This window comes from Dunckerocampus dactyliophorus, chromosome 9 (genome assembly GCF_027744805.1).
Source record: "Dunckerocampus dactyliophorus isolate RoL2022-P2 chromosome 9, RoL_Ddac_1.1, whole genome shotgun sequence".
NCBI lineage: Eukaryota > Metazoa > Chordata > Actinopteri > Syngnathiformes > Syngnathidae > Dunckerocampus > Dunckerocampus dactyliophorus.
In genome coordinates this window covers 17,667,439-17,693,844 of record NC_072827.1, presented here as the reverse complement: position 1 = coordinate 17,693,844, position 26,406 = coordinate 17,667,439, and the positions used below count along the sequence as shown (strand labels likewise).

Here is a 26,406-nt window from a genome sequence, read left to right as displayed (position 1 = left end):
TGTTCCTTTGTCTTTCTCTGAAACTTTTACATGGCACTCCCTTTTAATAATTTGTTGACATGCCCCAGCTCTTGTAGAGAAAATAAGAGCACAACTATTATGTGGTGAAGGTCAGCCAGTATCTAATGAAGCCATCCAAGTCCTTCTCATTAATAGAATGACTCGATTTTATCCTGAACAAGATTTAGCCTACATCTTCACATGTACACTTCTTTGTGTGTTGGCCGATCAATATTCTGCATGTGATGTGGATTGATACTGAAACATTGATACTTCTGATACCAGCTCTTCATGCTCTAAAATCAATTCTCAAATCAAAATATTGATACTCTTGATACTTCAGTCAATTGAAGTAATGTTTGTCTGAAATGTTTGACCAATTGTAAGTGGAGCCATGACTGACTTGGGGCGAAAGGCGGGGTACACCCTGGACTGGTTGCCAGCCAATCGCAGGACACATGTAGACAACTATTCACACTCACATTCATACCTTTGGACAATTTAGAGTCACCAATTAACCTAACCTATGCATGTTTTTGGAATGTGGGAGGAAACCAGAGTATAATATTTAAATTATTATTTCAATTATTAATTAAATGTCTATTCTTCTGTTGTATTCTATTATTTATGCGATGATATGCAATACACAACTTTAAAAAAATTACTGGACACATTAGTTGAATATGCACAAAGTGTCAGTATCAGATAGGTATCGTCATTACCAGCCTGAATTTTACTCAGTATCGGACCAGAAACGAAATCAGTGGTATCTCACGTCACTGTATTCTGCAGCCACTTGCACCATGTCGTTCCTGAAACGGTTCATCATTAAGCAGCGTCACGGTCCTTTCTTCAGTCATATTCTCATCAGACTTGACTCGAATGACATTTAAGCCTAAATACCACATGGAGTATGTCACTTCCAGAGATTTACTTGTAATAAGTCATTAAAAATCATTATACACACGTAAAACATCGTTGAGATGCATCGCACTAAACTACGTTTTTTGGTGGATTTGACGACTCATGCGAGGACTGCATTATGCTGTTGTTATACTTAATAACCTGCTTAGGTTGGCTCATCATCTCCTGCTCCTTTCATTATGCATATGACGTGCAGCTGAGCAGGACACTAAGTCTGCAATGACAGTGTGAGATGGTTTAAATTCATGAATCAAGATGCATGACAGACAGTAAGTTTGTCCTTACTGACCTTTAGGGTTGCCAATTGATTGACTGGCAACCGGTACAGGGTGTGCCAGACCTCTCACCCAAAGGGTATTGGCTGCAGCTCACACATGACCTCAAACAAACACAACAAACATGTAAAATTATGGAGTGGATCTTTAGGATTAACATTTGCATCATCTTAATGTATGATTTTCATTTTCTTTGGGATCGAGTTTGTACAGTCAGCAAGTCACCATATTTAAAACAAGCAAAAACTGTTCACACGGATTATTGCCATATTGTGAAAATCCTTGTGTTCTAAGTTAGAGAATGTATACTCCATCCATCCATCCATTTTCTATAGCGCTTCTCCTATTTTTTAGGGTTGCGGGGGCATGCTGGAGCCTATCCCAGCTGACTTCGGGCAACAGGCAAGGCACAGAATGTATACTACATATCTTTATATGCATAATGACTAGGGATGAGCCGGATACTCATTTTAGACTAGTATCTGTTACGGATAATACATTTTTGCCGAGTACGAGCATGAAATGAGTATGTCTCGTCATTATCCGTAATTGTGATGAAGGAAAATCGTCATTGGGTAACTACTTATGTATTCACTCTGTGTGCTCTGTGATTGGCCAGTCACACACAGCGACCACCCCTCTCTAAACAGACTCGCTTGGCGTCACATTAATGCCAAAATTGGTGTGTGTAAAAACATACTCAGTGCGCATAAAGACCAATCTCCTCGCACTCACAATGTCTGAATTTGCTGGTCCTTGCTCGCTCGTGGTGCCTGAATAAGCGCTCGCTGCTGCTTATCTTTTTGTATGATATTTAAAATTAGTTGGTAGACTTGTTCCGTGACGTACGCGGTGCATTTGTACAAGGCAGAGCTGTAAACGGCTTGTGTTGCGTTGGTCACTGCCGGTGTTTTTTTTTTTTTTCTTCGTCTGCTTGCTTCTAATTTGGCTGGTGATATAAAGTCAGTTGGTTAACGTTGCTTGTAATACTGAACACGGTGCTTTTGAGAAAAATACAGTCAAAAAGGCTGACAGATTATTTCACAGTTTGCCATCACTGAACGAATGCAAGAATCACCCACTTCACACAGATCATTAAAAAAAAATTAAAAACATCATAAAAAAATATGCTTTGTAAGTGGTCATTTACTTTTGTGATCAAAAACGTAATTTTAATCTCAATTTTGAGGTGGTTCTGTAAATAGTTTTCAAATAAACAATAAATATAGCAACTTCTGATCAATCTATGTCAGTTTCAGACTTTTAATTTACGGATTGAAGCCCCACCGATTTCCGTTTAAACCATGCCCACTTTCGCTGTCGCCTCGAATCTCTGCTTTCTTTTTGATCATGGCTACATGAATAACCTAAAATGGAGGCAAAGAAAGTTGCAGGTGACAGCATTTTGATTAAGCAGGTGGAGGTGTATAAATGTGTTCCCTAGTGAAGCAGAGTGAGAGTGAGTGGCGGACAGGAAGTGACGTCGGGTGTTCAGAGTTGAGTTTCATCTTCCCGTGAGTTGTGGCCGCCACAGTAGCCCTTGTTTTCATTAGGGATTTTTATTTTTGTTATTATTGTCCCTGTTGTGAGATAATTCAAAACTGAAATAAAAGTCTGGTTTTCCCGCGATCAAGTCTGGTGATTGTGTGTCTCACAGAACATTACAGTAACGTTGCTGAGACCTACTGACCGATGTAGAATACTACGACAACGTCTGTATCTTTTCAATGATTTGTACTTCAATTCATGCGTTTTTATGCTTGGAAATGCTTAATTTAGGCAAAGTACATCACATTAGTTTAAAAACGCCTATGTTTTGACTAATAATAGGCTGTATTCAACCAAAAAACAGCATGATTTATTAATTAAGATATTTTTTGAAAAAAACGTGATAGAAGCCGCGAAATTCGACCCGCAAAGTGGAAAGAGACGAGTATACATAGAAAAGGTTTTAGATCTGCTCATGAACGATGGAAGCAAAAACCGAAAGTGGTGTATGTTTTTGTTGAGTATGTGTCGGTGGGTGACAAGGTCTGTTTTTTGTTTAATTAATTCCATGGACGGGTGGTTGACAAATTCCAGGAGCTTCTATTATGCTCATTATTATACTCATTACTTACAAAAATTATTTCCTACAGTCACACGATCTGCTATTATTGTTCTATGTCAGGGTGTCCAAAGTGTGGCCCGGGGGTAATTTTTGCGTGGCAGCTCGTTTTTATTGACCCTAGTTTGTGTTATCTTCACCTTGCAGAGCTCAGCTTTATAAATAATTAACATTAGTTTAAGTGTTGCAGGGACTTTGGTCGAAATTGGGTTGTCAGTTTGGAAAATGTGCCTTATCTCAAGTAAAACAAAAATACTCAATATGCACAACTGCTAGGCACACAAGATCGTAAAGCTTTCGAGGCTATGGAAACATTTTCCGTTTGCCCGCCTCAAAATAAGTCTTTGTTCCTCAGAACATTCGGCACACTTCAAAAGACCGATTGCTTTAATGAGCATCGTTGCTGTGCCAGTGGTGGCTGTCGGGTGACAGGAATGGAGCTCATGATAATGTGTCGGGCTCAGTGCCACTTTGTTGCAACTTTTATGGAAATTGAACCAGTTTGGATATTTTTCTTTATCCCTCACTGGAAGTCCTTTTGTTTGTTTTAGCTCTTCCCTTTGTCAAAGTTTGTTTTCCGCCTTATTCAGCTATCTCAATATAAATAATGTGCCATTATGTTGTTTTTTTTTTTAACTTCAAATACTGTGAAATAGGGAGAAGAACCAACAGCGAGCATACTTCCTCTCACTTATGCTTTTTCCAACAATAGCTGTCCAAGAAAGGCTGCCAGGAGAAGATGAAATGAAATAGGAGGCCATTTGGTTGACATATTTGGCCCACAAGCTTTCAAGGTGAAGTTGCATGAAAGGAGGGAGAGCATCAATAGGTAAAAGGGCTGCTCTGAGGTCTTTTTCAAGGTTTCCATCACTAGATAGGAAATGACCCTCGTGCCACAAAACCTGCTTTCAATGGTAATCAATTCAGCTTGAAAGGTGCAACAGACGTTCCTTTGAGGACTTCAGCAAACGGCCTCTGCCAATCCCGAACCCAGCATATGTTCACTGTTGCCTTCATGAAGATGATGTGTGGCCCTAAGTGTATTTTCACCACTGTGTTATTCATTGTGCTGGTAATGTGTTTGCATCTGTGCTGACAAAATGGTGCTGAAGATTGCAATTTTGGGCTGCTTGATGATCACCAAAAGGCAAACATTGAACAGCAGGCCACTCAGTGAGATACTGTAAGCACACATGTGACTTATATATATACATTTTTATAGTCTTGCGATGCCACTGTGATGGCATCAGTCATGAGCATAAACACATTTCAAACGCAAAAGATTATCTTAAATTCTTCAGTGACAGAAGTGGTTCTTAATTATTTCCTGTCATGCCCCCACTGGCGGACGGAAATATTTTTGATTTGAAAATGCTGTTGAGAAACTGGTGATATCTATTTATTTATCTGTGCTGTACTGACTGAACTCGAAACTGAAACCAGCAAAATGCAACACAACGGAGAGCAGTGAAGCATACAAGCATATTCAAAAGTCAAACTGCATGCTGAGTGTGACAAATTCATATATGTTGGCAGGTCTGCGCTAATATTGAAAGTCCTCCCTGCCTCGCACCCCCGCCCCCCAGGGGGCCCCGCCCAACTCTTTGAGAAGCACTGAGTTATGGCATGGCATTCATTTAATTTTATTTCTTCTGAAGTTGGATCATGCTGCAGAAACAATTAAAAATGGCCTCTTGTAAAACGCTTAAATTTCAGCTGTATTGCATCAGTGGGAAAAGGGAGCGGTGCAATGAATGAAATGGTTGACCTTTTCAGATCTGTCCCCGGGTAGTGAATTTGCTGCAGGGTGCCGGGGAACTGAGTGGTAGCACATCGACTTCTCAGTCCCACTATTCAAATGCTGCATGCCAGATCCCCCACTTGATCCTCTCCATTCCCTGATGGCATCTTTGCAGGAAAAATAAAAGGCTCGGAATGAGAGTGGGAGAGGGTATTAAATCTATTTTAATTATCTGTGAGTTAAGTGTAGAAATAAATGATCATTTTTTTTATTTACTCTGAGGAAAAATATCTTCAGGTCATACTGCGACAATTCTTTTTGCAAAACCTTGTCTCATTTTTGGGGAACATCAAGCTGTAGCTGTGACAGCTACCGGCAGGAAACATGTCAACACTTTGATGGATACTTGCCGTAATGAAAGGCTACTATGACTCTTAAGTCGACTGAGCTTTCTCTGAACTCCCCCATTCCTCCATCAAATCAAAGTACAAGAGCAAGGAGGCAGAGAGATAAAGGGAATTTCGACTAAACTGCTTTGTAATAGTTTCCTCTCGTGAAGGACGTTGCGTCTTTGTTAGAGGAGCTGTCAAAATGGCATTTCCTGCACTACGTCTGAGTCACTCTCTTTCGGAAGTATTTTAATCTCCGCCGACAAAAATGCATGGCCTGCTGCTCCACTTCACAGAAGATCCGACTCCGTTGATGGATGGCATTGCATTTACAAAATCAAGGCACATGTTCAAAAAGGGGCAAAGTGGGGCTTGAGTTGTGCTTGTTAAATAACCATGGTGATTGTCAGTGTCACCTTTCCTCTCTACCACAGGGGGTTCGACAGCAGGACCAGGTGAAGCCACATCCTCACCACTCGCAATCATCCTCATGAGCTCATACTGTGCTTGAAACGTGACGCACTTTCACTTTGCCATCTCATACTATACATTCTTCCTGTTTCTCTCTCCACCCTCTCCTTGTTCCACCCAGAAGCCATCTTATGTGATGTAGGGGAGTTTCACTGTCACGATCAGAAAACCTGCGTCCCTGAGGCCTGGCTTTGCGATGGCGAACCCGACTGCCCTGACGCCTCAGATGAAAGTGACATGACTTGTAAGTCAATCATTCCATCCATCCTTCATACCTGATATTCTACTACCTTTTAGGCAGTGACGTGTGGTCAGGGGAGGCAGGTGAGAGCCTCACCTGTCGTGATGAAAATGCCAAAAACGAATAGGATAAAATAAAAATATCTGTCCATTGAAAACTGTATTATAAATTCATTTTCTGTACAATTCCAATCATTTTTTAACATTTTCGTCAGTAAAAATCAATTTCCTGATCAAATACAGGGACAGAAACCTAAACTGAGGCCACCGTGAGCGTGGCTTCTCAGTTTAGTGCGCAAGCCCCGCTTACCATCTGAGTGCACACACAGTTGGCTCATGGTGCTCGCCAGTTTCTGTTTGTTACCATGTCACCAATAATGTGTAGCACCCTTAGTGTTACTCAGTAACCATAAAGGTAATGACGCTTACATTCAAGCTAGTTTTGGAGAGCTGCATACCCTTGTTCATCTGGGTGACTCACTAAAAAGAGTCGAACAAGTGAGTTGTGGGAAAATTGAACAGTGTAAACATTTATTGCCACACAATAAACTGGCAATATGAACATTATATACAATAAATATACATTATATACATTATATACAATAAATGAAAACAAAATGTACAGCTCTTAAATAAATGGGAAAAAAAAATGTTTTTGTACTTTTAAATTGCGTGTGCACACCGTTCGTTATTCTTACTACTACTACTACCCGGGTAGTTTTTGTGTGTCTTATCTGAAATGTTATCAATATTCTAGTTTGTTCATGATGTGACTTGAAATCAAGTTATTCCTATTAATCCAAATATCTTTTCATGCATAGCATAATCACAGAATATACAATATGTCAATGATTGGAAAACCATTTGGTAATTCACACACAGTGTTGAAGTGTAATCATAAGTATTCAGCATTGATTCACATTTTACAGTCTGCATTTTCATATAATGAAATGAATAACCTATAAACTATATTTTAAAACAGCTTTTAAGTCTGTATTTATCCTTTTTAAACACTTAATGATACACACTCATATTAAATGACAGAGTTTTCATACCCAGAACGAAATAAGTAATTGAAATAAATCAACAGGAATGGCAACATAGATTAGCTAGTTTCCATTAGCACCTACAATGTGCTCACAGTAGGCCTGTAACACGTGTAACATTTGTGCTAACACAATTAATAGCCACCTGTGATTAGCGTTAGCATTGCGCTAATCGCCACTTAGCATTCCCTTTACACACTTAAACACAGTATAACATAGTTCAAGATATCCGACATTCCGCCACGATTGAGCGGTCCGCCGGGGAAATACTTCCCCACACAAACGTTTTTTCTCGTTACGATGACCCATTTGGTAGAGAGAGGAGGAAATCAAAAATACACGCATGTCAATACATTAAGGCCTGCAAAATTGAGTTTGTTTTTATTTATCGTGCGGTTTATTGATTTATTGATTATTGTGACAGACATAGCAGATAACCTCAGTCAAGTATCACTTTTTAGCGCACTCTTGTTGTAGTATCAAGGTTACCCGTATTGTACCAAAAAGAGTAATGTGGACACACTGCAGTCTGTTGGTCAACAGAGAACACACAAAAAATGCAACATGTTCACTGATGCTGTACAATATTTCTGTATATACTTAGTGTGTGTTGGTTTTTTAAGTTGTAAGATTTTTATTTCCACTTTGCCAAGAGAAGCATAAGATCCATTTGCGCTGCAGTAATAGTGATGGCTTCTAATCCATTAATGTGATCAAAATAGAGAAGTGCCAGGCAGACACTTATGCTGTAACTAAAGTGACTGCTAAAGTGATTCATAGCTGTATAACGTAACACTTAAAAATTATTGCATTTCAAACACACTGTATATCCATGTATAAAAGATGTTAGTTATATATTATGGTGCATATTTCAATTAAATTAATCACGCAGTGGGGCATATCATCAGGGATATTTTCTGAGATCATTGGGTGGTTTCACAATACAGTATCTGACACCCTCCCTCAGGTGACCGAGCCAGAGCTCACATTGCCTCACATTGGCCAACTTCTCGGACCTTTCAGTCCAGATCCACCATGAGGCTCTCTCTGCAGATTGTGTGGAGGTTTTGATGGCACTCTTGTTTGCAGCTCCTATGATGCCAAGCTGGGTGTAGAACTTACAAAAGGAGCGCAAAGCCATGGACATCGTCTCTCTACTGGCTCGCAGCAGGTTTTACAACCTTTCCTCTGGCATTCCGCAGTCAGCTTATGTGCTCATTGGCCTCTTCCATGTGGTCTTCCCAGGAGACTGTCAGTTCCTGTAAGAGGACTTGCTTAGAGGAGGCAAATAACAGCACCACATGTGGTCTCAAGGAGGTCGGTGTTGAGCTGACTGCCCGAGTCAACTCGCAGTTCACTGTCTGCTGCCGAAGACAAAATCCTGGCTGCTGGTGTTGGCTGTGATGGTGGCCTCTCTCCTGTTTTTACGAAAAGTATTGGCCTCTGGCTGCAGGTGTGTTTATTGTTGGCCACTGCAGTGGAGATGGTTTCGGTTACTGTCTTCAGTGCCTGTGATCGTGACGCCAGCAGTAGTGGTCTTCGCCAAGGGGTGCTGTGCAGCTACTCAAGATGTTTTCCAGGGTGCCCTTTCCTGGACAGATGGAAGATATTGGGAAGTCCCTCTTGCCCTGGACATGCAAGTTAGCTGGACTGGGTATCATGTTGTAGATAGCTTGGATAATTAACTTAATCCGCTGTGGCTCTGCCTTGCAGATGTCATTCCAGGTCAGCCAGGTCACCCCACCTTGTTGAAGCCTCCTGCTGTTGCATGCTCTCGCATCCATCTTGCTGGTCCTCACATCCACAACCTCTGCCGGCATTTCCTTCAGTAGAAAATTGTGTCTGTCCTGGGCCAGGTTGCACCACGCTGTGGGATGGCTCCTAGCCCTGCTAGCCCTGCAGCTACCGTATCCACCAGCAGCTTGTGTTTTCGCCAGGAATCTGTCAACTCCATCCCCTCTTGATTTCTGACCTTTCGGCAAGTCCTCACCACGATGTCCTCTGATGCAACTCTGGTGTCGGCCAGAGGATGTGTGGTAGAATTCCTTGGTGGCATAACCACGACTTCAACCTGCCGGGAAAGCTAAACCTGTCTACTGCAGACAACCATGATTCATGTTTTATGTTGGTAGTTTGGACCGATGCTATGTCTTTGAGGCTGCAGTCAAAACTTGACTTGGCTTGTGACTTGTTTCTCATAGATGCAGTAGATGGTATGCTCACACCATCCACAGACAAGCGAAACTTGTGTACCACTTTTCCTCGTGATAAGGATAACAGGATAACTGACATTGTACAGCCAGTTAGAATCTCTTTCTCAAGCCGGTGCCAGTTGGACGTTATGTTCTACAATGTTACTCTCAGCCTCAAGTTCCCGTAGAAGTCCTTGATCTTACAGGGTGGTTTCCACCAGCTTGTGGGTGATCTATCTAAATACCTTGGCTATGTCCAGCAAGAGCACTGCGAGATCTCTGTTCACTTCGCAGGCCTCCCTAATCAGCTGGGTGACCACTCCAGTGTGTTCAAAGCACCCCGAGCCTCCAGAAATGCCACCATTCTGCACTGATGTGTCAATATACTAGTTCTTTAGGACAAAGTATGTCATCCCTCTGGTGAGGAAGCTGAAGAAGACCTTTCCCTCCACACTGACGAGTGGGATGGATCGGAATTGCTGCTGCTCGGTTTAGTTTTCGTACTTAGGTATCCAGACATCCAGCCTGTCTGATCTGCAATAATTCCACTTTGCCAAATTACTCACAGCAACTTCCAGAGGGTTCTGAGGAGAGCTGGGCAGCGCTTGTACACCTTGTAAGGTACTCTACAGTGAGCTGGAGCAGAGTTGCCTCTGGCTGCTGTTATCACCTCCTGAACTTTCTTTCAAGTGAGTTCCGAGGAGTTAAATTCCACTAAAGGGGCTGCCATGCCCAGGAGGGCTCTCTGTGGTCCTAGCCCTTGCTCTCTATCTGCATCACTGGGGATGTTGCATAGGAAGTTGTCAATTTCCTCCTTGGAACAATCAAGATGCCCGCTTACAACAGTCTTGTGAATTCAAACAGGCTGGCTAGAAGGCACTTAGCTTCCTGGCTCTCTCCGTCATACTCCGTCTCCTGTGCCATCCAGCTCAACATACATTCTGTAATTATTAGGGTTGTCAAATGATTAAAAAATTTAATCATATTAATCACATTTTTCCACTTAATTAATCATGATTAATCACCATTTGCAGCTATGTGTGAAATATGTAGATTTTTACTATATTTTATGAACAAAAAGATAAATGATCAAAAAGCTAAATGACAGGACACAATTCAGTTCATTTGGAGCTGTTAATACATTCATATATATATATATATGAATGTATTAACAGCTCCAAATGAACTGAAAAGTTAAAGTCAAGCTAAAAGATGGGCAAACAGATTTTCAGACGTGTGCTAACACTGGTCTCTTCAGTATTAGCACAACATTTGAATCACACGTTAACCGTGTTATTATGAGCCATGAAGAGTTGCGTTCAAAGACACCAAGTAATTTAAGTTGAATTCAAGGTTTGAGTGTAGATGTATTTTCTGGGAATTACGAGCATCAAATTGTACTTCCGCAGTAAGAGTTAGGTTAGGGAGTGATAGGAATATTCACTTATTGTTTTTCTGTTTATTTAAACCACACATATGTGCATAAGTAAGACATTAATGCGATTTTAAGAGTGTACACGAATGCATCTTGTGATGGTCTCTTGACAATGAGGAAGGGTTGTTCCGACGAAGACTAGAGACGTGTTTTCTGACTTGGAGATACATATATGGTGTTGGAATTGCACTGCTGTTGATGTGCTCAGGTCAGAATAAAGTTATAAAAGAGTGTCTGACTGTGTGGGGACACTATACTACTATTATACTTCCATCTGCAGTCATAACAGAGTGATATGGCTTGACATGATGCGCATGCGTTAATCATGCAAAAACACGTTAACGCAATTAATTAAATAAATTAGTTACCACCGTTACAGCAGTTACCGATCTATCTATCTATCTATCTATCTATCTATCTATCTATCTATCTATCTATCTATCTATCTATCCATTAGTTTAGCTAGTGTTTTTAAGTTTTTAAGCACAGTACAATCACAGCCCCTGAAGAACAACCACCACCACAACAAGCTGCAAATGCTAGATACAGTAGAAGGTCTCAAAGCTTTACAGTAGTTGACCACAGTGCAAATATTATAAATGCTCTAGAGTGGAAAAGTCATATCATGAAGATGGTCCTGGAAATGCTTTACAAAGAAATCAAATGAAACTCCTGTGTTTATTTGAACATTATACAATTAGAGTCAGCAGCTGTTATGTTCACAGCTGCTTGAACATTTCTTAATGGATTGATGCAATAGAGGAAAGCTTGTTTCTACCTCAATGACTGCTGTGATAAGGCAACATTATCCTGAATACTTGGACTAAAGCAAAGGACACTACAACCTCCTCATCTGCAATAACTATCAACGTACCATTCAAGGGAAAATATAAATCAATGTGAATTAATGTGCACGATTTGCTCAATACTACTGTATTATGACAGGGTGATTATTTTATACAATTATTTTGTCAGGTCATTGTAAAATTATACAGCTCTTGTATAAAAAGTGAGTGTCTTCAATTTTGCTAGGAGTTCACTCACAATAAAAGCACTTTTAATTTAATTTTTTTCAAACAATGGACCTTATACAAGCCACCAACCCTTAACTCAGTTTGAAGTTGTATTTCATGCCATTTTCATGTTTTTCATGAAACTTGCGTGTGAGTGCTACTCAACGTTAGTGTGCTATTTGAGCCCCTGTGTCCATGTTGCTCATTAGTAAGGCTTATACCGAGTTGTAAAACAGCAAACAAACACAAAGATCACAGCTACAAGCCGATCGTGACGATAGTGTGGGTCGATCGCATAGATGTCACTTTGTAGATGTCATATGACATCAGTCAGTTGACATGAAGCTCTCCTTCTGATTTGCTGTTGCCCCCCTGCAGCAGACAATAAGCAAACTCAGCGGTAAGATGCCTATATCGATAACAAGGTCATTTGTTCATTTGTAGCGGCTAGTTATTATCAAAATAAATTGTTTGATGGCTTTGTTTTGTGTCCTGAACTCCACTATCAGTGTTTCTACACTTCCGTTTGTTCTTATTTCATGCTCATTCGGAAAATGTGACCATTGCTGAAACATTTTTAATAAGTTGCCTTGACTGGATGCATTGTCTTTGGCATAATCATTTTCATATCTTTTAAATGTTATGCTTAACGTATGCATAAACGTCTTATTGACGTGATGTTTACTCTGGCAGCAACAAGTTCCCATGCCGCTGCTTTTTTGATTTTATCTTTATTGTCTTTTTTTTGAAATATCAAATAACTCCATGACCTTTGACGCAAGTATTCTTTTTTTCCCTCCATGTTTACCTGTGAGAGAATACTGAATAGCATCCTGAGCACTCATTGGACGGTCAATGAAACTCCCGCTGACCGGTTCTCATCTCGGCGACATTTGTTAACTTTCTGGGATTGTGTCGCAAGCCAGTGTGCACGAGCACAAAATTTAACATGCAATAAATTTTACGTGTCGCTTGGCAGGACGGAGACCCGTGATAATCCCGCTTTTCCATTGAAAATGAATGGACTAGTGGCAAAGTCATAAAAACAAAACTGCAGGATTTGATTTTAACAATGTGGGGGAAAAAAACGAGCAAACTGCTGTGGTGTTATGATTAAGGAAAGTTAATGATAAAGCGCAAGCTATTTAATAGTTGTCTTTTTTTTTCCATTATGTACCAAAAATAAATAAATAAACGACCTGAACTTGTGAACAGAGGAATGCACCGAGCTGTGATGTTTGTGTACCATTGCACACCTATTAGCAACACATAAATGAAGTATTCTTGAATTCAACTTGATAAACCAGGGAGACATGAAATGTCACGCTTTTTTCATGTACAGTTGGCTAATCTAGTTTCTCTGTTGTGATTGTGGTTGTCTCTAATATCGTCCTCTCTGTGAAGCCTGTTTTAATAAGAGAGATACGATAACACCTCTACTTGGTCGCTTAGGGCCGAGTCATATAATCTCCGGAAGGCCATTAATCATCACATCGATTTTCGCAGGCTCTATTTTATTTACAATGCCAGGAGAAAGAAGACCTTGCATGTTCATTCAAGAATTGCGCAAAGCTCATTAACATGGATTATGTATTGATAGAAAGGGGAATTAGATCAGCTTTACCCAGCAAACAGGAGACAGGACTGGAATATATTCCACCTTCTTAGATGATATGCTGCAGTATCCTGGGAAATGGCAAAAGGGAGCCTTTAGAATATTATGAAAATGAGAAGCTGTGAAGACCTGAAGCAAAATATCTTAAATATATCCTGTTCTAGGATTTCTGTAAATTTACCATGAATAATTTAGCCTTACTGTATATCCAGAGAGCTTTTTGTCTCAAGAGGCAACCTGCCTTTTCTCTTTTCTTTTAGTATAAAATATCATGGTCACTGATGACCTCTCTCTCTCTCCTCCCTTTGCCCTCGGTCAGGAAGCCATAATCACTGCATCTTCAGGGCCTGTGGGGAGAAGAAAAGGGGGTTTGTATTAGATTGGAATACCCAGAGAGCAGAAGCTGGTACCAGTTTAGCCATTCTGCCGTAGGCCTCTTGGGACGAGATAGCTGCTGACAGTTATTTGAGGGTGAAAACGCCTTCAGAAATTTCATAAGAAACCCTGGTAAAAATGGCAAAATCTCCAATTGTAGTAGTTGGTAATTGTGTCAAGCAAGCACTATGTGTGCAATATCAAACCTCTGCTGTTTCATAAAGATAATACAGGATCGGCTTCCTTGCTGTAACTACGCGGCATGGCTCAGCTGGTGGAGTGGTTCTCTCAAAACCTGAAGGTTGCAGGTACAGTGCTCCGTCCTCCTGTGATTGTGTGGAAGTGTCCTTGATGCTGCGTCATCAGTAGGTAAATGTGCTAGCAGTGTCAAAGCGCTTTGAGTGCCTTGGAAGTGGAAAAGCACTATACAAGTGAAAGGCCATTTACCATTTATGCAAGGCATACTGTTACATTACGCCGTAGTGGGTGGGACATGTGTGTCCCTTTCTTTGTGGGTGTTTTTTTTTTTTTTTCCAGAGAGGTGAAACACCTGGAATGTGCATCACAACTGTGGCTGATTAGGCCAACTCGACTGAGACAAAAGGATGCAGAAGGCAGTGGGAGAGAGGGGAAATGTGTGTGTGTAGACCTCTCTGGCATTTGCTTTGCATTTAGTGTGTTTTGTGTGTGCCTGTTGTTGATAGTGCTTGATTTCTTGCCGTTGGTGCTACCTTGTGTTTTTTTTTAATAGGTTTACCACAAAAGTCTGCTGGTAAGTGTTTTGCTGTACATGTTTTTTCTTTATCTTTAGTTGTGTTAAACACTGTTATATTTCTTTCTGCTTTTCCCGTACTCAGCTTTGTGGGATTTTTTTCAGTTTTATTGAGGATGGTTAATAAAACTATTAATTAATTTTCTAGCGTGTCGGTGACTTGTTGCCCTATCTATTTTAATTTCATTTATAAATATTTTGCCATTGGGACACAACACAAGCATGATTACAATCCACCATGGGTAAAGCAGTGCCTATAATATTCATACGCATTAAAATTTGTTGTGTTGCAAGTTAGCAGGCAGAAACCGGGATTTGAATAAATTACAGTTGATAAATAAGCAAAACACGATCATCAGAAAAATTCATGTACGGATCAAAGACTATATAAAGTATAATAAATTAGGAATCTGATGGGGGGGGGGGGGTGCATCGAGAAGCAGAAGTAATATTTTAATGTCTGCATTCACATTTAAGCTTGTTTTATACGTCTGTGTCAATGTGACAGCACACAAGATGCTTGCTTGCTCCTCCCCTTCTAAACACTCAGGCGATGCATGATGTGCACCTCCAAAAACATACGCTCGATGGATTTGTGTTTTACTGCCGCGATATTTACCGGCTGCGATGTCATGAAGAAAAAAAAAAGTGTTGCTCTGCTACACATAGAGAGGGGACGGAGGTTTTGACACCTCTTCAGGACTTAAAAACTCAAATTAAAGCTTGTTTTTAAACGCACTACTGTAATGTTATATGGCGCATGTCAGAGGCTCTCACAGCCTACACTCAAACTCTAAACATGTACTTTGCAGCTATTTACAAATAGGTGCTTGCAAGGCATGCTGGGAGTCAGCATCACTCCTGTCACTGGGAGTGTTTCTGGCCGCCCAGCATGCTTTACGGCCTATTTTTGTTAAAGTTGTTTATCATTCCCTATAGTAGTAGTTGCCCTGTGTGTTTTTTACTTACCTGTTACAAGCTGTGCTGTCATTTTGTGTTTGCACCGTGGTTGTAGGTAGTGTCCTGTCTCTGTGTTTGGTTTTAAAAGTCGCAATACTATGACAAACAACAAAGTTGTCATTTTTGCAACATTTAGGTTGCGGAAAAGATTATGCTATGAGAATAAAGTCAAATTATGTGAATAAAGGTCAAAATTACAAAAAAAAACAAAAAACAAAAGTTTGAAATAATTGGAAAATTTAAAAAATAAATGTAAAAAAAATGTCAAACAAATTAATGTAAATACAATAATAAATGTAAAACAAGAAAATATTGAGAAAAAAGTCAGAATTTTAAGAATACATTTGTAATTAGGGAAAATGTAATTTTAGTAGCACAGTTAAAATATTAAAGGAAAACATATTTGAAACAAAGTAAAGTTGGAATTTTTGGGAATAAAGTCAAAATATTATGGAATAAAGTCATAATGTTACAAAAGAAAATGTACAAATGTTTTTTAAGAAGAAATATTTCAAAAATGTAAAACAAAAAAAGGAGCCAAGACTGAAGTTCATGTTTTTTCACCGATATCACAAAACTGAGCCAAGTATTTGTACTTCACTTTGTTGTCATACACTTTCATTGTTATGGCATTTTCAGTGGGTGGTTAGCCCTTCCTGTATTTATGCTATATGAGTGCAAACATGTATTACGTGTCTTAGAAAGTAAATCCTTCATAAATCCCCTGGAAAAGGATTTGATAAACTTCCAGCTTGTCTCTGCGATGCTGCCATGCGGCGCTATGTCAATCTTGTGGACATTTAGACGACTGAGTCCTCTCAGTTCTTTCACTCCCAGAGAGAAAGACAAAAGGGGTCAGCAGCTGACTCCAAATGCACCTTCACAGGAGCATTGTTTCATGGCTTTACCTTGGCTCCTTCCAATCAACATTGATTTTGATTAGGAGAAGAGATCTTTTCAAAGACTGCTCTCACTGGGTTTCTTCGACTCATTCCCATTCATCAAATAGCAAGGTCATGTCTCTGCAAACAGTCAGAGTAAAGAGTCAGAGAAAAATCTTGACAGTCTCTGCACTGTGCTCCTACAGCATTAGGGACATCTTTGTGTTGTTAACCTTGTACAGTTCATGTAAATAACTATTTACTCAAAATCACATCAATGCCAACATTGGTCATCAATCGCGACGCTAGATCACACATTGGTAACTGACATTAGGAAGGCAGAAAGACTAGATATTGGCAGTAATGTATGTGCGTTCCTGCACGTTTTCAGTTCAACATACTGTATAGAACATATGCAAATTGATTATTTTTGGTAAAGTTGATAAACTTGCATCACAAAAGAAAAATAACTTAGATCAACACATCTAATGTTGCATCACATTTAAAAAAATGGCCCTGTTGAAGGTTTGTTGCATTATTGTCATAATTGTTGACAAAGCCATTTTAGGAGGATATCTTCCAGGGATAAAGGACTGAAGTTTTTGTGATGAGACAGCAGCAATAAAAGTTATGCTTCAAGCAGCCTTTCAACTGGGGGGATTTTATCCATGAACCTCCCATGTTGAAAATAATGTATCACAAATGTGTCTGGTTGCCGTGGGAATTGGTGTGAGAAGGATGACACTTTGGAGCGTAATGTAACATGGCACCTTGTTATTGAGCTGAAGGAAAGGATCTTTTGCATTATGTAACATTACCTCCTCACCCAAGTAAAACCTTTCTGTTTACTTAAGAAATCCTGCAACAATGCCATCACTGCAAGCCCGTCAAGGTTACATGCTTACAGTGGGGGGGGGATAATTATTTCATTCCCGGCTGGTTTAGTTACCCCCTTACAACGGCATTTTTTGTTAGGCTTATTTTACAGAATAATACATTTGGCTGAGATAATCCATCCACCTCACAGGTGTGGCATATCAAGATGCTGATTAAACAGCATGATTATAGCACAGATGTGCCTTCGGCTGGCCACAATAAAAGGCCACGTCAAAATGTTCTACCACAGACGTTGCAAGTGTTGAGGGAGCATGCAATGGGCATGCGGACTGCAGCAATGTCCACCCAAGCTATTGAATTGAATGATCAAGTCTTTGGAGAAGGTGTTTCAGAGAATTTGTCAGTACATCCAACCAGCCTCGCAACCATAGAAAAAGTGTAAACTACACCAGCACAGGACTTTCTTTTGCTTAATGATATTTTGCTTTGCTTTGTTCTCTGAGTGGCGCGCAAGGCAGCATTATCATCCAGTTGTACCTTATTCTGTAGAACCTCGATATCATTGCGTAGTACTCCATTTTCCTCCATAGGCTCTTAACCTCCTCAAGAGCAGCGCACAATGCAGCATTGTCTGGTAGATGACTGAAAAACACCTGAGCTGCCGTGCATTTAGAGCCGTTTGATGCACACTGGCAAATAGAAATAGTGAGCTTTTATATCTTCAAGCTACTCAAGATGCATTGACACTGTTACCTCATTCACATACCAAGGATACTTCTATATGAAAACCGGGAAATTGTCAGACAGCCACTCTCACATATGAGCCATGCCTCCCCCCCTGTCGACTCTGCAACTTATTAGCTTCCTTACCTGCTCGTGAACAATGGTGACTGATGAGCTGTAGAGTGTTATTGAAGTTGCTACTAATGGATGTGTTCTAACCGTCACTTCTATTGCAAATGTTGATACAAAATCGAAGGACTATGTGAATGTGAGCTGTGCACCTGTACACACACTGGAAACAATGCACTAAAAGCCAACCAATCACTGCCACAACTGTGCACAATGACGTGACGCAAGGTTAGATTTTATTTTTTGGGCGTCTCGTGATGCCGGAGGCGAGATGACTGCTGATGCAGAAGCACAAAAGTCTTTAGAGAGCTCACAGGTTGCCTTGACATCATAGTTATTTCATTATTGTTATTTAATTGCAGTGTAAACTAGATGCCATGTCAGGTCCCTCAGCTATGCATATAAACGCTTGATGTGATTCAGAGATAAAATGCAGCATATTGTACTTGTATTGCCATCCATGTATTTAACATGGGAGTGATTGTGTTGTGAGTTCTTTGGACTTGCTCCAGCTCTTATTATAATGTTATGGTAGGATATAGTTTATTTGCTCAACAACTTACATTAAGGAACATCATTACATTTTTATGATGTTTCTTAGACGAGCAACAGAAACAACAATATTGTGTGTTCTGTGCTGGCAAAACATTCTTGAATCGTCCCTGTATGATTGGCCATTTGCCTTATTTTGTTTGTTGGTGACATAAAAGGGCCTTGCACCATTTTCCATGTCAGAAGTGATGCGCTGGCGAGGAGCACGTTGCTTTCACATCCCCCACCATGGCAGTTGAGATCATCGACTCATTTTAGCCTTTCCATTACCTCCGTTCATCACAATTGTTCATACATAGCAAAAGGACTAATGTGGAAAGAGCGGCTTTAGAGCTTGGGTGACATTGGAGACATCTCCCTGATGTTGCAGCTCAAATTACAGCATTATGGACATTTCATTTTGTATATATGCACTCTTTTCTGTGTCAGTGTAAGAGTTACATCAACAATTCTGCTTTACCAAAAGACAAAGTCACTTTTGATTGAGGCTTTCAGAAATGTATTAATTGAGCAACTCTTGCGTGGGGTTGCATGAGATTGTGCCAAAGGAGATAACTATACTGTTTAACTAAAGTTTAGATATAGCGACTCACATTTACCTTGACATCCGGTTCCAATATTTGCAACTGACGCTGTAACACTTTCTAACAAAATCTTGAAAATGTGCTGACGGTCTGCATGTGTTCATGAACAATAACATTTTCAATGAACAAGAAAAATGAACTAACACATTTTTTTTTTTTTTCTGGACACATTTCAGGCTATTCAGTGAACTCTGGGTTGGTGTCCTCCATCTGCAGTGTGTACTATACTCCAACCATTGTTAGGTTAAAAATATCAAAAACATAAAAAATGCCTTCCAGAGAAACAAATACTGGATTCACTTGCTTACACAATTTACATTAAAGGCCAAGAATAAGGTTAGTTTTCCATCCATATACTTAAAAAAAAGACTTATTTTAGCTTCTGTAGCATCAATTTGTCTCCTTGTTGGTGTAAACATGGCCCTTTCCCCTCCACCCATCCATCAATCCATTTTCTATTCCGCTTACCTCTCTAGGGTCACAGGGGTATGCTGGTCTGGTCTGGTCTCTAGCTAATCGCAGGCCCCTCTACTGTATTTATTTTGTAATTTTGTATTATTGAGAGTGAAGTTGGCCTTTCTCACGCCCACTAACATACAAAGTGTAATGTGTCAGCTACAGTTCATAAACTTGTGAATTCCTATATTTCCCGCACAACAATTTGTATTGACTGAGTACTTTTTTTTTCCCTCAAATTTGCATAACTTTGCAACATTTTAAAGCAAATACCCCATGAAGTTCAGAATTAAATAAGGCAATCTCAGAGATTGTTATCCTGAGAGATATCACTTTTTAAAAACATGAGTGGGATGTCCAGAAGAAAGTTGTACATAGGTACATTTTTCTTTGTCTTTCTTTAAAAATTGGTTGCTTTATAACACTAACATATTACGTCTTAAAGGCCCGGTCACACCGCCCGAACTTTGCTGTAGCGTTCCTTGAACGGGGGCCGAATTTCGACAACGCTCGTCACCGCGCACAAAATGGGAAAAAAAAAAAAAAGTAAAACACGGGCGTTGTCCTAGCGGTGCACCGCTAAACCAGCGTTCGCTACCGTTAACCGTAGCGAACGCTGGTTTAGCGGTGATGCAAACGTTGATAGAGCGGCGTTCTGCGCATGCGGATCAGTTATCCCTGTATTGTACATATAACACATAATGCTGCATTGCTTCAGTGTGAATTTGAATCAACTCCGACGTTGTATTGTATTTTACATCATCTGCAATGTTTTAATGGAAGCTTAGGTTAGCTTCAGTGTATATAGAGATCGTTTCACTGTGTGAAAATAAAGACACACAGTAGTCAGATAAGTTATAAAGGAATTGGCTGAATACAAGCATTTCCAGCAACTGTGCAGCAGAGGGCGCTAAAGTCAAAGCAATGCCACAACAGACTAATGGGCTCCTGGTCCATTTCTCCCCGTATTTATAGCCAAATTCTGGTCCCCCTCCGACACCTCCATACCAACCCCAAACCAAAGTTCATCACCGCATTGGATCGCTGCTTCAATGCCTGACACCGTACCAGCAATCCCGTGTCCGCTCGTAAAAAGCTTACAACCGCTCCACCAAAGTTTGTGCAACGTTTAATCACCGTCCGGGCAAAGCTGGCGAAGCAGCAGTGGTCCAGTGTTCAACATTTCTGTGTTGGCCTAGCGGACCCAAGCGACCACAAACTTGCGTCTAGCGTCTTGCATCTTGTTGGAGCGGTGATGAACTTTGCCGTGGCGGAAAATTGCCCGCTCCTCACCGCTCGCAATATTTTGTGCAGCTCAAAACTTTCGGAGTGGTAGCCGAGCGGATACGGCGTTGCCTTAACGGGGGCTAACTTCTGTTAAACGGTGGTGAACGGTTACGAGCGCTGATTAATTTTTTTCAATGCTACAGCAAGTTCGGGCGGTGTGACCGGGCCTTAAGTCTTTACAGACTGATAACCCTCAGGTGTGGTGCCCCCAGTAGCTGGGTTAACTTCCATTTTGCTCTGTGAAGCAGCAGCATTTCTCTTCATGCATGTGTTTTGGGGCTTGTGTGTTTTTGACATTTGCCCCATTTTTCTTTTGCATTTGTTTTATGGTGTTTGTGTGTTTCTGGCATGAATAGTTTGTCTTTGGAACCCTGCGTTTGTGCCGCTGCCTCACAGCAAAAAGGTTCAAGTTTCTAAGTGGATTTGAAACTCATCAACTCATTGTGATGTTCACGTCATAAACCAATATATGTGTACATTGCATTTTTAAAAACTATTTCTACTATACTTTTCTGATCTAAACATATGTTTTTGCTTAGTTTACAGGCTCTCATTAATGAAGATTAATGAATTAATATGAAATCCATGAAGGTGGCTTAATTCATTGATCCCGTCTCGGACTAGTCGTTCATTCTTTCACTTTTAAACAGATAAGTATGTTGAACACCTTTTAAGATGCCGAACCAGAATCATTTTCGGGTCAAGCGAGAATTGGAATTCGTCCAGCGACTCACCTCAAATATACAACAAATACACGTGAACAAATTAACTAATATAATCATGTCTTTTACACACTGAGCCTATTCTTCCACACCAGTGACCTCATTTATGAGCCCAGAGACTCAAATTAACATTGTACCACTTTCTGTAACTCCATTTGTAACTCCGTTTATTTCTTTGACTGCCCATCCATGAATTTCTCCAAAGTATTCATTGTGCATTTAAATACATATGTTTTTGTGGCACAATGTTAAGCTTGGTGTTAAGTTGGACCCCAAAGCAGAGACAAAGATAGTGAAGAAACAAGGTTTAATACCAAAAAGCGCACTCAAATAGAGTGGAGAAATACAAAGTAGAAAAACATAGTACAACATAAAATCCAGGCGAATACACACAGAAAAAAAAACTACAACAAAAGGGAGCTGCTGAAAAAGCTAAGCAGAGTTAGCCACGGTACACAAATACTGAGGGAAGTAAATGTCGAGAGAGCTAGAAACACGCAAGGCAGCGCAACGCAAGGAGCAGGAAGAGAGCGTAGACGTTGCAACAGTCTGGCAGCATGTGAGTGTCCATGCATGGCTTATGAAGGCCTGATTACAATAGCTCCCAGGTGAGCGCAGGTGGCTCCGCCCCGGCTGGACCAGCAGTGCACTGTAATAGAAAGCAGATAGGCAGCAGCAGAGCAGCTCCAGTAGAACATTAAAGATCATTAAAAGTCAACCCTCTATCCATCAGTTCTTTGTTCAAAATAAAGAACCTGGCCTTATACATTGTAAATTAGCTGTTCATCTCATTCTGTCATTTTTAATAAATGTGTGAACCATTTGGGACTGTCATTTTAATAGTTCATTCCAATATCACAAATGTGACAGTTAAGCGATTCCTCCTTCCAGGCATAGGCTATGTCGCATATTATTGGATTGATTTACATTATGTACGTACGGTGCTGAGTGAGCTAAAAAACAAACCTGCCGCTAGCGAGAAAAATATGGTACATCGAGGGATTCACATTGTATGCGCTCACAATGTTCCCGTCCCATCCACCTATAAATAGCACATGTTTTGGGGATATCTGGAAAGAAAAGTGTGTTGAGGAGTGTCTTTAAAACATCATCCAAGATCCTTTGCTGCTCATCACAGAGGTAAAATAGTGGAAGGTTGTGAATTCCAAGTGCATTCACAAGTGTACCACTCAGTGACCTGGTGGTTAGCAAGTCAGTTTCACAACCTGGATATAGGGGTCGGAATTGTTAGCTATCATGATTGTCATTAATCGTATTACACCTATATATTCAGTCTAATAGCTCAGTGCATTTTCAGCCTAATAACTTCTCATGGAAGGCCTTATGGCACACTCACATAGCACAGTCAGAGTTGCGCAATATGTACATATGACTGATACAAAAATACTGGGAGACACGCTATTGCATTCTCCTCACTCACAAAAGCTTAACTCTGACTTCCACATACACTTAACTTTCACTTTCTAGAGAGGCGCAGCAACTGCTAAACAGTCGCCTCTTACTTCATCTCGGTTCCAACATCGCTTCCTCACTTTATCGCAGTTTTAAAAAAAATCATAAATGATCACTATTAATATTGAAAGACAAGTCATATGTAGTATTCTGGTCACGAGTGTCAGTAATGTTACATTGAATAGACATAGATCACATTACCTTCACACTGCATAGAGTCAGCCAGGGCATGTCTGACATGATAGAGTGAAAAAAGGCTTTCCTCTCATTCTGTGTGGAAGTGATACCTTTTTGGCTTCTTACTTTGTCCTTCTTCCCCACTCCGTTTAAAGCACTTAAGTTTAGAACAAATAAATTAGAGTCTAACTAGTTAGCTCGGTAGCTTGCTATGCACGGTGGCCATCTCTTTTGTCCCTGCAGGTAGCCTGCGAATTAGTGTTGTCGTGTAAACAAAGAATAATAGGACTGTAAAGCTGACTATGGAGTGTTATTTCATGACTCCAGCGCTATAATAATGTTAAAACCCACATTTACAAAGTCATAAACAAGGTTTCTATGCACTAAATACGAAAATATTCAGTTTATTAATATTGAATCTACCTAATTAATTCACTTATCGCGGTTGGGTCTGGAACCTATTAACCACGAGAAACGAGGGACGGCTGTATAGACTGTTCACTTTCATTCTTGGCTCTTCGTCAATGATGAGAGTCCAGCGCTAGAACCAATAATTGCTCTTAGGTTTGTTTGATACAATTTCAAAACCTTTTGAATTGTGTGATCATTGACTACTTCTCAGATACCAACGCAGTCCAAACAACCAGGAAGAAAGGCTAAAGAGAGAATCAGAACTGCTTAAATATGAATCTTTGTTGGAGCATCCCTGTGTGGAGTTTGTATGTCCGCCGCCTGCGTGTGTGGGTTTTGTCCGGATACTCCAGCTTCCATCCGTATCCCAGAAACATGCATGATAGTCTTTTTGACAAATTTTGATCAGAACATCCCTATATCTACTATATTGGGTAATACGAGTGTATCGATGACTACTTAATGTCAAGAGGCTCTAACATTGTTAACAACCATATTTAGAATGTCGTACATAGGTTTTCAGTGCTTTAAGTACGAAAATATTCCCCTTTATAAATAAGGAACCTTACTTCGCGGAAATTCACTTATCACGGCTGGGTCGGAACTAATTGACTGCAAGTCTTGTTGTGTAAGGTATACAGTGCTGTTTTGTAAATGCCGATAAAAGGCTGATTTGTCATCCTGCCAACATTACAATATTTTACTTTCTTTAAACTAACAGCTGTTGTGGTAATTTTGTTGTATTTCTTGACTGCTATGACAGTAAAGCTTAATATTTCTTCCGGTAACTAACAATAAAACGCACACACACAAAAACAAAAATGGGTGCAGCATCTCAGTTAATAATGCCTTGCTTTTATTTTGAAACTGAACAGTTTTTTGGTTATTATGGTTATAACAGATCAATTTCCCTCATTTAACATCAAGAATCCTATTCTTCTGCTTACGAAGACAGGGGTATTTGTTGCCCATTGAGGCATATTTGCAATATTTGCATTTATAACACACTATGGCTTTACTGGTTGCAGTGCTAGACATTAATCCATGTGCAGTATTTAAATGAGATGGGAGTATTTTACTCATACTGTTCTGTTATTAAAGATGAATATTTATGTAGAACATAAATGTTTTTTGTTATCTGCCTGGGGGAATGTCATGCCTCCAAGTGAAGGTGGTGTGATGAAACTTTTGCTGATGTGTGATGATGCGCTTTATATATCTGCATTGGATTCATTTTTCACATTGTAAGCGGGGCCATGCATTTTGTTTGAAATGTACTAAATACATCAAGTATTGCTGAAGGCAAAGGGCCATTCTGGTTTTTTTTTGTTGGTTTTGTTTGCATGTGTATTTTCATTATGTGAAAATGCACTTTATCAATTTGAATGTGACTTGCTCACTTTAAACATGTCTTCAAGTCATGTCTAAACATATTTTAACCCGCATGCATGCTCATACTGATGATGCACATACACCACTAATTCCATTTATTCTGCCTGACAGATCCATGCAAGGCTCGGGTGCATGTGCACTGACACTGTTTAATTGCCATCACTTTGCTGCACCTTTTCTAGGTGCTGTTCCAATTAGTTTGTGATGTTTGTAAATGTAATAATAATAATAATAATAATAATAATAACCACCAACAACAATACACCAGTGGAAATTTGTAGACAAATCTGCAGAGTGTCTACTACATCAAAAATGGCACAAATACAGACCTACTCTATAAACACATATGCAGTATCCGTCCAGTGTTGAGGCACACTTGCTAGAGTAACTGCAATGGGGCCTAAAACAGATACAGATCATTTTTGGGGCACCAACCAGCAACACCAATTTCAAATTTAAATAAATAAAATTCTATATGAACTGATATTTTCTCCGGGTACTCCGGTTTCCTCCCACATTCCAAAAACATGCATGTTAGGTGAATTGGCGACTCTAAATTGTCCATAGGTATGAATGTGAGAGTGAATGGATGTTTGTCTATATGTGCCCTGCCATTGGCTGGCGACCAGTCCAGGGTGTACCGCGCCTCTCGCCCGTGGTCAGCTGGGATAGGCTCCAGCATACCCGCGAGGATAAGCGGCATAGAAAATGGATGGATGGATGAACTGATAAAATATCCACTCATTTGTGAAAACTCCTAAATTTGTCTGTGGGAATTTCAAAATCAGACAACTCTACCGTGGACTCCAGAGGGTTAACGGCCAATGATTCCCAGTGAATTTTACTGTACGTCTGACTTGAATCCATCAAAGTACAGTAGCTTGGAAGCCTACAGAGCAGCTCTGAGCAACTGTTGGGAAACCATCTGTGTACCCTTGCATGACAGATCAGAGCCACTGAATATTCATACTCCATCCTCCCCTTATCACATCAGATTAGAATTCATGTGGCGAGAAGAGAGGAGCGAGGTTGACAACACGGTTAGCTTGTCAGGGACCTTTACAGCTGTGCGTTAAATACCACATTTGCCAAATGGACATAAATGTGTTGAGTGTTTTGGGACACTCTGTCCTCCCTTATGCAGGAGGAAAAAAACTAATTAGAAGAAAGTCAACATTTAGGTAATCAATTTTACCTTTTTCATACTTTTTTCCAAAACTTTATCAC

General features: G+C 40.1%; 1 protein-coding gene across 12 annotated transcripts in view; it reads left to right on the top strand.

Moving 5' to 3' along the window:
• lrp1bb (low density lipoprotein receptor-related protein 1Bb) overlaps positions 1-26,406 on the top strand; it is a 339,637-nt gene that overhangs the window by 91,433 nt on the left and 221,798 nt on the right. For 10 of the 12 annotated variants that reach the window (XM_054788300.1, XM_054788299.1, XM_054788295.1 and 7 more), the window contains exon 2: positions 6,029-6,151. The exons of 1 other annotated variant lie outside the window; for it this stretch is intronic. In XM_054788300.1, coding sequence (XP_054644275.1) covers positions 6,029-6,151 — 123 coding nt within the window. The remainder of the gene's footprint in view (positions 1-6,028; positions 6,152-26,406) is intronic. One more of the 12 variants, XM_054788296.1, reaches the window with a different exon arrangement.